Consider the following 14,201-nt stretch of genomic DNA (forward strand, 5'->3'; position numbering starts at 1 on the left):
GTCTTAAGCTTTCCTAAACAATGAAACAATTAAGGGAATTGACTACCTATTTATTGATGAGAATTCATGTTGTAATTCACAGACATCAGCCCCATATCAGCAGCTGTGTTGAAACTGAGTAGACAGGGACTTGACGCTGTACCTTCAAGCACACGGATAGGTGCTTGTACCTTAGTTTTCTTATGTTTCACTGTCACTAAAAATCAATAAATGGTTGTTCAATAACATTCATTATCGACAGTGGTGCATCGATAAACATAGGCCCGGATTTATACGTTTTTTTGCACCTCATTTGCGTCGTTTTTTTACTCAAAAGCTGCGCAAACGTACAAATTACAATTGTATTTTGTAAGTTTGCACCGCTTTTGCGTAAAGAAACTACGCTTGTGCAGCGCAAAAAAAACGTATAAATCCGGGCCTATGTTTATCGATGCACCACTGTCGATAATGAATGTTATTGAACAACCATTTATTTTCAATGTAATCTTTGGAGAGTGTTTGCATGATTTTGTTGCCTAGGCATCTCGACTTTTCTTTGAATGACTTTTCTTTACATGCGTCCAGTGCAACATGTGCACGTTTTGCTGAGGTAAACATCAAAATGGCAAAGTCATTTCCCTCACTTTCACTTGATATTGTGCCGGAAGAACTGGTTGATGATGATTTAGATGCTGATCTACTTCATTTTATGTCAGTTTGCTTCAACTTATATTGCTGCTTGGCCTTGTGGGTATACTTTGAGTGTTGCATCTGGAATGTTCTGGTGGCCATTTTGTCTTCGAACTGTGATACACTTATTTTTTCCTTCGCTTTAAACAGCGTCACAAATTTTTTTTTTTTTCCAAAGTCTTTACATATTCGTCCAATGGTGGGACATTTACCATCACATGGAAATGAAAATCCACATCTAAAACAAAACATCTTTTTATGTGTAGACATTACTTTGTGTTCTTCAGTATTTTGCTTTGGTTTACTTTTCCCACTTATGACTGATTAGCTCTGGCAATATCCACCCTCCATGTCAGCAGCTTGTCTTTCAGCACTCTCTTCAGCTCTGACAGCCATTAACACTCACTCCAAACTAAGAGTTTCTCTCAGCACTGAGTCTGAATGAATCTGACAAGCATCCATCAATAATTCTAAGACTCAAAGCTTCTTCATCATTAAATAGAACTTACAGTGTTTGATGAATGCATTGAGTATCTCAACAAACTCATCTATAGTTTCACCAACTCTTTGGCGTTCTTGACTGAAAATGTATCTTTCATAATCAACATTTGGTGCTGGATTGAACTTGAACTACAATGCTTCTTGAATTTTAATCTGATGGTATGTGACTTATTCGTCTGTTCTCAGCATTTTCTGTCAGCCAGTTCTTCTATATATTTTGTTAGTATTTGACTGCAGACATTTTTAAAGCTTCTCTTTGCAGCGTCCTTTGGCAAGTTATGATTATTTTTGACTGTGCTCTGTAAATCTGGTTGTATCCGCCTTCAGAGTTAACGCTCCATACAATGTATAATTTTATCTTGCATGGCAGCACAATACCTTTATGTATGGCCTTGTTTTTAATTTCATGACCAATGTTGCATAGACTTCTCAGTGAAGCTTTCCTTATCTTCAAATGCTTTAAATTGGCTGGAGTTGTGCTTTGACTCCACATGCACTGACTGTCGGCTTGGCACTTCAATGAAAGCAAACGTGGCATGCACGAGCAGTTTGCTTGGACCATGGCAAACTCTCTCGGGGAGCACAATCGTTCTTTGGCTTACTTATCCTCTATCTTGTCAGCAGTTTTAGTGCCCTCCCTGGCGTGGGTACCCACCAATGACTAAGCCACACACAGAGCTGCATATTACATGTATTTCTTCTTCTCCGTGTACCTGTGAACTCAACATTCTGAACCAAGATCTTACTAGATTCCACTCTAATGATTACATCACACTGCTACAGAGTTGGTTCAGAGCCAATAGGGTTCCATCATAACATTTGCAAGACTCTACACCTTCCAACTTTCAATTCATAAGGAATGTATCAATTGTTTGCAAATAGAATTTTGGTTGCAAACCATTGCATAGTTAATAACTGGTAACCCATTCGCTAAGGAGAAGGGATTGTAGCCCCTTCCCCTTTGTGAATGTTAATAACATTGTTGGAGATTTTGTTGGGAAGTAGGCAAGAAGACCACTGGCAATTCCCAAACTTTTAACCAAAACAGTAAACATATTTTTTAAATGCAGCACCATTTCCTTAAAGGAAATAGGGCCACCTTTAAAAACCAAAAATTTACTGTATTTATATTCCATCACAGACATGGTGGTCCACTGACCGCAGGAACGGCCTCCCATCGGACTAAGTCACATTATTATTAGTTTTGACATGCCTGAAGCACAGTTGAAAAGCTCAAGTGTGAAACATCCTTTTGCATAATTTAGTAGAGTTCAGCATCTGTTCATACGTATACCAAATATTATCTGGTAGGGTTATAGACAGCAGGCTAAAGGAACTGGTGGATGCATAAACTGTTGTTAAAGTTAAAGCAAGGGATAAGTAGAGACCTATAATGATCCCAAAAACAAAAAAAGATGCTTAGTTTTCTAGAAGATACCTAAACCATTAACAGAAGAGCAAGAGAGCCTTTAAAAAAATATTACTTAGTCATGCTCAGTGAACCTGAGAGTGAGTTAGTTGGTTCAAAGATTGAGACTTTTGAGGTGAAATTAGATATTGACAACCTTTACAGGGGTGTAGCTTGGTCAGTAAGAATTGGGGGTGGTGAGCTTCAGATTCTCTGACAATCAGGCTGGCATGTAACATTCAAATTAATTATACATGAAGCAGGGTGCATGAGAAATGCCTATGTGGCAGTGGAAGAGGAAAGGAATGCGTATTGGCAGGAGTTCTAAGAGAGAGAACACAATGTTTAGTAATATAGCCAATATTTTTGAGGGCTTTCAAAACAGAGAAACATCTCACTATACCCGACTGAAAAAATCTGTACCCAAATATTTATCAGAAAGTACATTTATAAGGGGGAAGGGTGTAACACCCCTCCCCCCCTTCATCCCCTGGCAAACCCCCCACAGACAACTCCCCCACCCCCGAAAATACGCCCTTGAACGTATACTCTGGAAAATGACCTTGCTAGGGTGGTGTTTCTGGAGAATGTTTCATACAGTTGTTGATGTGTTGGCTTCAAATCTTTCTGGTGTTTACAGTCGGATTGATGAAGAAATTAGGGCTCAATCTACACTCTGGCATAGAAAATACAGTAGAAATGGAGCTGCAAGTATTTCCTGGACCAGCATCTGTTTCTGTCATATTTAGGACTTAGCCAGGTAACTTGAGGGGAGGGGTGGGGGATAACAGACAAAGGCATTGTGTAAGGCACTCTGTACTCCATGTCCTCTACAGCAGCGAACATCTGTCCAAGATGTTTCAGATAATCATCGGGTAGTGTGGAGTATTAGCTGACTCACCTCCTGGTATTACGGTTGCACCCAGAGGTGAACTGCCCTATATCGTAATAAATGTTAATATTTGTGCAGAGAGGAGATCATGTCTGGTAACCTCATTATCAGACAAATTCCCACATACCAACAATTTCTAGATGAGAGGAAGGGCTCCTAACTCTATGCAAATGGCATTAATTGCATTGATTTCTAAACAAGGAAAATAGCGATGAGTAGGTACAATTTAGATCTATTTGACTACTTAATGGGGATATAAATGTGTTAGCAAAAATACATTCACTGTACCTAGAGGGTTTCATCAGTACCCTTCTTTATGCTGTTGTAGACAGAATGTATTAAACTGGTTTTAAATGTCTGCGGCAATAGGTAGCATGCTATTGTGACGTACAGACTTTTTCCATGTATCTGCTGCGCATTTACTAATGCAAAACCTCACTTATTAGGATAAACCTATACTTTCAAGATTGTAAACAGAGTCTATTTAGTTTTGATGAAGAACATTTTATGCTACCCTATGAGGATGTAAACGTGTACTCTCTAATGGTACTAGAACTGAGAACTCACATGTCAACTTACTGAGGGCAGTGCTGCCAATTGTCACTTTTATTCTTTAACTTAGCCATTGACATATTATTGATAGACATATGCAACAAACTAGGAAACGTGGAATATAATATGACAGTAAGCTGTACTGAACTTTTTCTTGTGCAGGCGTTATGAGCAAAGAATGCAAAGCAATCACTCTTTTAAATCCAAAGAAGATCTGCACAAATCCCTTGTAATGGGGTAAAATGGAAAACTCCGTCTTTCCAGAACTGTTTTAAATATATATTTTCAAGTCTCCAAGCTTCAGTGGCAAAAGAATAGATTAAACTATTTAGGGGTACACATCTGTGGAAATGTAAATCATATTTGTTTGAGATAATACTGGAACTATACATTGAGGGTTGACATCAACTGGTGAAATCATCTATATGTATCACTATGGCAATACATTGGAACCATAAAAGTTGTGGTTCTTCATTAGTTGTTTTATGCCACCAGTAACTCTACACATTGTTTTGTGTGCTCAGAGGGCAAGGGAACAAAATCAACTTGGAGCCTTCATTTGAAGGTGGTTAGTAGGGAATGATTCATATTTACCAACTTAGTAAACTTTTCACAGGTGTTTCAATGGCATGCACCACATTACTAGATATAGAAAAATTAGAAAAGTAACTCATCATGACAGAATGTAGAAAGAAGACCCTTCAAAAAACCTTCGGACCCACTTCCTCTGTTCTCAATGCAAAAAACATGTTGCGACATTTTGGTGTGTACCACACACAACAATGACTCTGAAACTGCATGTAAAAGCTGAACAGCTATTAAATCGACAATGCTGAAGCCTCCTTGTGGAGATAGCCTAAAGGTCAGACACGCTAGCAGGAATCTGTTTTGGTTCACTAAATTAGCTAGCATGATGACCAATAAGGCCTCAAAAATATCAGTGTTGTACAAACTAATGATCTTATCTGATAGCCAATCATACGCTGGCTTCAGGAATGAACCATTTACAGTATCTACTGATGAAATGTGCGCTAATCACTCAATACAAATTGGACCTGTATCTTTGTTATCACATTCAAGTGAGTGATTTTCAGAGTATGTTGGTCTTCTCTGAGACTGTGTGAGAAGTAGCACAACTGAACGTCACCAGCCACTGCTGTGCGTGTGAATAGATACTGTCTCCCTCTGTCACCTGTTGCACAGCTGTTAAGAGCCGACTGATTTCTGCCAGGTGGTGTTTCCCGGATCAAGACTTGGGCTTTTTAGAGCCTGGTTACCGCAGTCTTGAATTACATGCCAGTTACGCTAAACATAGCCACGTCACTTGACCACTGGAGTCATAGCGTGTCATATCATTTGAAATGCAGAAAACCAGCTCTCGGTGATTGAATGCCAGGTTTGTTGGTATTGGCCCCATCTGTACATGTTACGTTTTCAAGACGTAAAACTTCGAAAACATTTGATGGACTCTGGTCCTCAATTCTAGAACATTGTTCTTGGAAGTAAAGGGATGTGATAGTTTGCATAGTATTCAAAATATTTTTTGATGACCACTGTGTCTTATTTCTGTTGTTGAGTTTTTTTGGTACTTCTTTGATCTCCCTTCCTTTGTGATCTTTTGTTGTGTGTACAAAAAACATTGACATAGGGGAGAGGATGTGGCGTCATGGCCGACTTCGGAGTCTGTGTATCTTGATCACATTTCTGTGTATCATGCATTGATTATGCCTGTGCCTTGGGTAGCACAGCCTGCACAGCATTGTGTAAGATATAACATTTCTTATGCAACACGGGTTCATTGAGCTATGGCAGTGCCTGACCAGGACATTTCATTAAAGAGAGCAGTGTATGTATAAAGTAACCCAGACTATTAATTACCTGGGCAGCCCTTGTTAACCATTTCTTATGGCAGATGCCACTGCAAATAGGCTATGCTGTCTTCTCTTTCAGCTGATGTTCACTGGGAAATTACCAAGCTTGGAAAATAAAAAAAAGAAGCAGGAAGTAGGGGCAATGAGGAAGCTTCAGAAACAACACGAATATGGAATATCCAGATTATTTAGACTGTCTATGAAATGTATGATATTTTAGTCATTTGCCATAGGAATGTGTGCTTTAAAATGCACTTTTTGCTTCATATTTTCTGTACTTTTTTCTCTTGGGGTAGAAACTCCAACACACTGGGGAGAATGTGTCACTCAAAAGACCGTTGAAAAATCCTATGAGTGCCTTTCAGGGGTGCCTGTAAAACGTTTATCTTTATAGCCAATTAATTATAAAGTTGGGCTGGATCATTTGTCGCTGTTATTTAAAAATGTATGGACCATGCAGGATCCCCATCCCTGCAAGTAGGGCAAGGTGTCATAATTTCTCTGCCTTTTTCAGCCATGTTATTATGCTTCATCTCATTTGAAGCAGTTGCGTAACAAAACGTGATGCCCCCCGCAAGACAAGCTGAAGGGCCCCCCTGCATTCACATCAATAGGGGCTGAGGGGGCTCCCTTCAGTTTGGTAAGCCTACCCCCACAACCCCCACACCCTCACACCGTCCGGGCTGCAGGAGCCTCTGTTACTCCCCTGATTTAAAGTTAACCAGCTGGTACTGGGACTGTACCAATTACATGTACCTGTGTCTTTCTTCCATTCACATCATTGTATGTATAATCGTGTCACCACAAGACCCAACAAGCCATACTGCCCTAAGTAAAGGTTTTCATATTTGAGGTGCCGCTGCTACAATAACAAGCATTTGCAAAGCTAATAAGTTTCAGCTATGTGAGAACTACTGTCTTTGACAATGTCTTTTAGCCATGTTGTACATCAGTGTGGCTGCTGTTCTGCATGGCTAAACGTTAGTAGTGGGGCATAGAGGAGAGTGGCATGGAAGATAGTAGAGTGGCATAGAATGGAATGGAGTGGTTTAGTGTTACATAGAATGGTGTGGCATAGAGTAGATTGGCATGTAGTGGAGTGCAGTGGTGTGGAGTAGCGTGAAGTGGCATAGAGTAGAGTGGCATGGTGTGGTGTGGAGTGGTGTGGTATAGATTAGCGTGAACTGGAGTGGTGTAGAGTGGAATTTCTTAGACTGGTGTAACGTAGATTTTAAAGATGTAGAGTGATATATGGTAGAGTGGCGTGGAGTGGTGTAGAAAGGGGTAGAGTGCCAAGAAGCAAAGTGGCTTAGATTGGAGTGGCGTAGAGTAGAGTGGTGTACAGTGGAGAGGCGTAGAGTGGAGTGGTCTAGAGTAGAGTAACACTGAGTAGAGTGGCGTAGAGTACCACAGGATGGCATTGTGTTGAGTGGAATGGCATAGAATAGAGCACAGTAGAGTGGCGTAGAGTGACAGAATAGAGTGGAGTATTGTGGAGTAGAGTGAAGTGACATACAGTGGTGTAGAGTTGAGTGGCTTAGAGTGGAGTAGCATAGAGTGGATTAGAGGGGCATGGAGTGGCTTAGAGTAGAGTGAAGTGGAGTGGCATAGACTCACGTGGCATAGAGTTGGGTAGCATAGAATGGAGTGATGTAGAGTAGAGTGGCTTAGAGTAGCATACAGTAGTACAGTTGTCTGTGTAAGTGTTTAAAGTGTAAAGTTGAGTGGCATTGAGCGGATGACATAAAGGAGAGTGATGTAGAATTGTGTGAAGTGGTGTACAGTAGAGTGGCACAGAGTGGGATGGAATGGAGTAGAGTGATGTGGAGTGGCATAGAGTAGAGTGACAGTAGATTCACGTGGAGTGGTGTAGAGTAGTGTGGTCTAGAGTAGAGTGGCATGTAGTGTACCATAGAGTGCCATTATGTGGAGTGGAGTGGTGTAGGGTTGAGTTGAGTGGCATAGATGGAGGGGAGTGGTGTAGGGTTGAGTGGCATAGAATAGAGTGGAGTAGAGTAGAGTGACAGAGTAGAGTGGCATAGAGTAGAGTTGAGTGGCATACAGTAGAGTGGCGTAGATTAGAGGTGATTGGAATGGCATAGAGTGGAGTGACTTAAAGTAGAGTGAAGTGGCATGGAGTAGAGTGGCATAAAGTAGCACAATTGTGGATGTAAGTAACTAAAGTGTCAATAGAGATGGCAGATAGGGTGAAAGCAACATAAATAAGAAGTTGTATGCCAATGTAAGAGTAGGAAAGCACATTGCATGTCCAGGAATAATAATGAAACACTTATAAAATAAAAGAATTGTGCTGCAAAAAGACGAGGAAGAAGAAGGACAAAGAAGAATTCATGACTCAGGCCCATGCTTCAGGGAGTAGTTAACAGGAGTAAGGAAGGGAATCCTTTAGGAATTAAGCAATCAGTAGATTGCAGATGAGAGTGACAATGAAAACAACTAATGGTATTCTGTGGGCGGGTTGTAAGCTCACTGAATTGTAAGCATTACGTCCCGCAGCACAGTGCATGCGCTGTGTAGACGAGACCTAAAACTGTTTTCTATAAATAAGCTCTGTGCTCCTTGAGGCTTTGTATGTGATTTACGCAATACCTAAGGAAAAATAATGTATAGAAAGGAAAAAGGATGCTACAAGTAAACTATGGTCCTAATTGAACAAGATATGCAAATTGATTCTCATAGGTATTCTCCCACATTTGGAATGCATTTTTGTTTTTTTTGTATTAACAAAGGTATGCAAGATTACACCTCGGAAGCTGCAACAGTATTCCTGTAGTAGTTTATGAATTCTCATTTACGAATACGGAAAGGCAATTCTGTGAAATTCCATATACAACAATGCAAAGGCATTTCTTCTTGCATTATGTATTTTGCGATTGGCAAATGTCTTTCTTGAGTTTACTAGCTCTTTAAAACTCTTTTTACATACTTACTCCACGAGGATAGCCCAGAAAATGACATACCCCTCAGAATACTGTCTCCTCTATTACTGGGATCGGGCATGTTGGAAATGGAAGCTCTCTCCTGACTCAAACATCAGCCTTTATTGTAATGATGTCCTCTCCTAGGCGAAATAAATGACGGTTGTGGGTGACTTTTCAGCCAGCCTCTTTATGGTCCCTGTTAGAATCTGTTCACACTGAGCACATCTTAAACCTAATTTCCAAAGTTGAATTTTACTGTCCAGAAACCCGTTCAGTGAACATTTGATTGAAAGCATTATTGAATACATTAGTGCTGGGAAAAAAAGAAATACGTGAACAGCAGTACACAGCACAATGCTTGTTTAACATTCCACCATGTAGGATTTCAGCTTCTACACAAAATTAATTTGCAAGGCAAAGGGGCACATTTTTTCTTGAGATCCCGTTACCAGCATTGCCAAATTCAGAGGTTGCCAAATAGCAAGGCTGTCTGGTCTTGATTTCTCCTCTTGCCTTATTTTTCCACCATCCTGCACTTCTACTCTCCATCTCACTCATGCAGGTTCTTTTTCAGTCTCTGCTTTCTTCCTTTGTGACAGTATTCTTACATTTATCTTCCTACTTCCTTACACCCTCCTTCTCTATCATCTCATTTGCTTTGGTTCAAAGTCTGATGAATAAATAAGTCCACTTCCCTAGAGTGAGTGCCGGTGTCCACCACCTGCAGCATACATGCATAGCCCTTTGCCTATGTTATAGTGGAGTGAAGTTGAGTTCTGTTTTCAGGACGTTGAAAGAAGTAGTCAGTGTGGTACTTACTCTAACCCTTACAAAGAAATTGGGACAAGCTGCCATGAAAATGGTTTACTGCTGAAGAGCAGGAGAGAACTTCTTCAGCAGGAAAAATGTTGTCCATGGATGACACGCCACAACACTGCTGGACTTCAGTAGTGGTTGGTGTCTAAAACCAGGGAGAAGATATGCCACCTCCACAATGTAGATTCGACCCATTCATTTCCTAAGGTCCATCATGTTTTCTTGAAATGTTACCTTGATTTTAAGTAAGTTCCTGAGTCAATCATTGAACTCAGTACATAAATGTTAGAAATGGGTCTCTAGTTAGCAGAGGTTTGCACCCTGTCCAAGTAGGGACCACCCCTCAGTCAGTGTAAGTCAAATACACCCACTAAATTAACCTGTGCTCACCCTCTGGAAGCTTGGCGCAGAGCAGTCAGACTTAATTTAAGAGGCAATGTGTAAAGTATTTGTGTAACGCTTAAACCACAGTAAACCAATGAAGACACCACAAAAAGACTCCACACCGGGTGAGAAAAATAGAGAATATTTATCTGGTTAAAACAAGACCAAAACAACAACAATCCAATCAATAGATCAAGAAATATGTGAGTTTAAAGTTACTAGGTTAGTTTTATCGAGAATCACAATGCTAAGAAAATAGCAGGTCCTCCTTTTAAGGGAAATACGGTAATGTTCTTACTGACGAATGCGGGCAGGACACTCAAGCTTATGGGCCTCGTTGGGGTCCTCCGACTGGTTGGTGAGTTACAGGGTCCCTAAGTGAGCAAGCTCAGGGCAAACTCAAAAGGCCGTGCGTGGTCTTGTCGGGCGGGACAGCCCTATGGGGTTAAATGCATGCTTCCACAGTATCTAGCTTTGGCTGACATCGCTGGGGTTCCGTGTTGTCTGCTAACCGCTGGGCTACTCCGGGCCGGCGGAAGCTTGGGTGAGAGGAGCCGCTGGAACCACGGCCCCCGCACTGGCAGTTTGGAAAGCAAAGCAGATCAGGGATAGAGCACGGCCCACAATCAGAAGTGAGATAAGGCGCTGCAAAGTTTTGAAATGCTGTACATGCTTCGGGGCAAAACAGCGATGCAGCAGAGTTTAGAAGCACTGCATGTATACCAGGAAATGAGAAGCAGTGAGCAAAGTCTTGGGTCGCCGCACATCCACTGAAACTGAAAAGCGGTGTACCCAAGGGTGGTAGCGCTATGCTCACACTGAAGTTGAAACGCGAGGCAGTGCTGAAGTAGACATTGTTGAAGCGCTCCGCAGACGCTGAAGTCTCAGAGGTGCTGGGGCACTGATCCTTGCAAGGCAATCTCCTGCAGGCTTGAGGGCGATGATAAGTAGCTAGCGACCTCAAGGAGAACAGGGGGCAAGCCAACAAGCCCTTGGAGTCACTCTAGGGTGTTCTTAGCAGGGCAGAGATAAGCAGGTAGCAGGGCAGCACAAAAAGATGGGCAGCAGTTCCTGGGAACAGTCAGTCGTGGTAGATTCACAATCCTGGCAGCACCACAGTCTTTACTCCAGCAGAGTTTTATCTAGGTGCAGAGGTATACTGACAAGCGCCTTTGGTGTGGGGGGTGCTACAAAAGGGTCTTGTGAAGTGCACAGGTCCTCCTTTCAGGTCATCCTCGGCTCCAGACTGCCAGTGGAATGTAATCAGCCACTTTGTGTGGTCTCTAGTCACTGCCCTTTGAAATGTAAGTATGAGCCCTTCCCAACCTCCTCCCCAGGAAGACCCATCAGTATGCAGATGAATGCAGAGGTAGCTGAGTATCCTTTGTTGTGTGGGTCTGATGGGAATGCACAAGTGTAGCTGTCACCCAGCCCAAGCCAGACATGCAGACATGTATCGGAGATAGGCTGTAGGCACACAGGGCAGAGAGTGCAGAGAAATGTCCACTTTCTAGCAGTGGCATTCCTAAAATAGTAATAATAAATTCAACTTTACCAGTAAAGAGGATGTATTATTACCATTCCAATGGTACTAAACACGAGGCAGCTACTCCTCTCAGATCAAGAATTGCAGCTTAAAGATTTTATAAGGAATTACCAATGCTGTGCTAACCTGTGAGAGGGGCAGGCCTTACAGTAATGAAAAATGACTTTAGGACTTTTTCATTACTAGAACATGAAAACCATATAGGTACATGTACTGCCTTTTGCTTACATGGCACCCTGCCCTTTGGGCAACCTAGGGCATACCTTAAGGGTGACATATGTACAAAAAGGGATGTTTTTGGCTTGGCAAGAGATCTTAGAGGCCAGGGAAGGCAGTGTGACTGCAGACTCAGGCTCTGCAGTGGCAGGTCTGAGTCATGTTTACAGAGATACTTAAGTGGGATGCACAATCAGTGCTGCAGGCCCACTAGTAGCATTTTACTTACAGGCCCTGTGTATATGGTATACTACTCTACAAGGGGCTTATGCCAATTGTGGATGCACCAATGCTACCATGTTTTAGGGGAGAAGCACATTCACTTTAGCACTTATTAGCAGTGGTAAAGGGCTTAGAGTCCCAAGGCCAACAAAAAGTTACTGCAACAAAATAGGAGATAATGGCAAAAGGTCTGGGGTAAGACCACTCTAAGGATGCCAGGTCTAACAGGAATATGGAACAATGCAGGTTCAGTGGGATTGTACTGGGTATGTGAGCCCATTCACTTGCCTTTGTCACTCTGGTCTGGTGGCTGTGCTTTAACTCTTACCTTTCTATTTACTTATAGGCGACTGCTGGTTCTTAGCTGCCATCGCTTGTCTGACCCTCCATGAAAGGTTGCTCTACCGTGTCATACCTTATGAACAGAACTTCACCGAAAACTATGCTGGGATTTTTCACTTTCAGGTACAACCTGGATGGTGGTTGGGGTGTTTTGGGGGAAGGGAGAAATTTGTGTGTGAGCATGTTAGGGGAGAGAGCAATGAGGTTGTCTGATGAACACGTTTTTGACGGTCAGGTGAGGTGAACCACTTAGAATGTTATTGTTTCTGTTTTTTGTTTTGTATGTGTCAACCCCCAAAAAAGAGTGTGGTGGTACACCACCTTCTTCCTAACTATAACCACAGATCAATAAGTAGATCCTCAGTGTGGCAGCTATGGTATTCTTGTGACAACAAATGAAAAGTGTACTTGACCACACTACCTAAAACGTGGAATGTTATACCCAAGATGGCAGAAAAGGATGTCAACTTGCTTGCACCTGTGAAACTGATACCTGAAAATAGGAGTAGTCAATGTCAATAAGATAAGGGGCTAATTCACCAAAACAAATATGAATATGGGGAGTAGTACAAAAGGAGTACTCTTTTATGTAGTCTTACATGTGTCTGTGACATGTCCCAACTCCTATGTGTGAAGAGGGCGTACAGTCTTTTCTATTTCTACCTTCTGTATTTGAATTGTCTCATTTCAGGGATTTTGGGGGCAATTCAGAAAATCATTTTAGGGTACGTAAAATAGTAGTCCACACGAATATTCGAACATGCCTCTGTGAATCACCCACAAAGTTTCTCCCCTTTCATTCTAACACCAGATGGGCGGCTTGTGTCTCACTACACTGTGACAACAGACCTCCTGAACAGGCATGAAGACATAATTTTCACCAAATATTATGATAGATTTTGCAGTCTTTTGGAAGCTATATTTCTGTACACTAACTTTATACTAATTCTTGGGTAATTATTATATGTTGCCCTGGGTCTATTTGTACATGAAATGGCAGCAAGACAGAGATGCCGATCTATTCTAAGTTTTAAAGTCTGTATAGTTCTCTTTCTTCAGAAGTTGGAAGATGGGAGCCCGTGGAGCCTGACATTTCCTGTTTTCAACCACCAGTTTCTAGCTGGTAGTCTCCTATCAAGGCAATCTGCTGTAGTTTGAGCTGGTTCCCTCATTACAGTACTCCGGTTACTTTGTAGTGCTAGAATTCAGCTGATTTCTTCCAGAAATTCGTTTATTAGGGCCTCTCAACTTCACAAAAAGAATACAAATACGTTCTTCATTTAAGCTATGCTCTCCTATAGCTCCCTGCTTAAGCAAACATTGCCTATACCTGCAGATGGACATAATATTACTTCAGCTTGCGTGAGTGCGACCACCACTGAGACTGACTGAGTTGCATAGTTTCCATTGAGACCGGTGACAAGATATTTGAATGCTGTTGACATAGAATAGTTTGACTCTTACTCAAAACACGTTTTCAGTTCCTGAAATTGGATGAGCTTGGTGTCTGAAACAGGAGTGCTCAGCTCGATCCTATTTGAAGTGACCGTTCAAAATGTTAATTGGCAAAAGGCCACTCGTATGAGTTCCAGTGTTCCAATAATAGCTTTAAATTCCTATAGCAAGAGTCGTCTCTCAGTTTCAAAGAAGGATTAAAAACAAATTAAAATCTCATGATTAGGATTGTTTCAACTGATACTTTCAACAGCCCAAGTGACGTGACCTGGATAGTATCAGAAATCTGGGAGATAGGAGTGGTGTCTCCACCCATGAGACAGCAAAAGCCATTGGATTATTCCACTGCTGCTTGCCATCTTTAAATTGTTGGAAATTATGCCTT

At 41.7% G+C, this 14,201-nt stretch overlaps 1 protein-coding gene across 1 annotated transcript in view; it reads left to right on the forward strand.

Annotated features, from left to right (window-relative positions):
• Positions 1-14,201, forward strand: part of CAPN3 (calpain 3) — a 333,505-nt gene that overhangs the window by 144,799 nt on the left and 174,505 nt on the right. The window contains exon 3 of the mRNA XM_069208784.1: positions 12,366-12,484. Coding sequence (XP_069064885.1) covers positions 12,366-12,484 — 119 coding nt within the window. The remainder of the gene's footprint in view (positions 1-12,365; positions 12,485-14,201) is intronic.

This window comes from Pleurodeles waltl, chromosome 9, assembly GCF_031143425.1.
Source record: "Pleurodeles waltl isolate 20211129_DDA chromosome 9, aPleWal1.hap1.20221129, whole genome shotgun sequence".
Lineage (NCBI taxonomy): Eukaryota > Metazoa > Chordata > Amphibia > Caudata > Salamandridae > Pleurodeles > Pleurodeles waltl.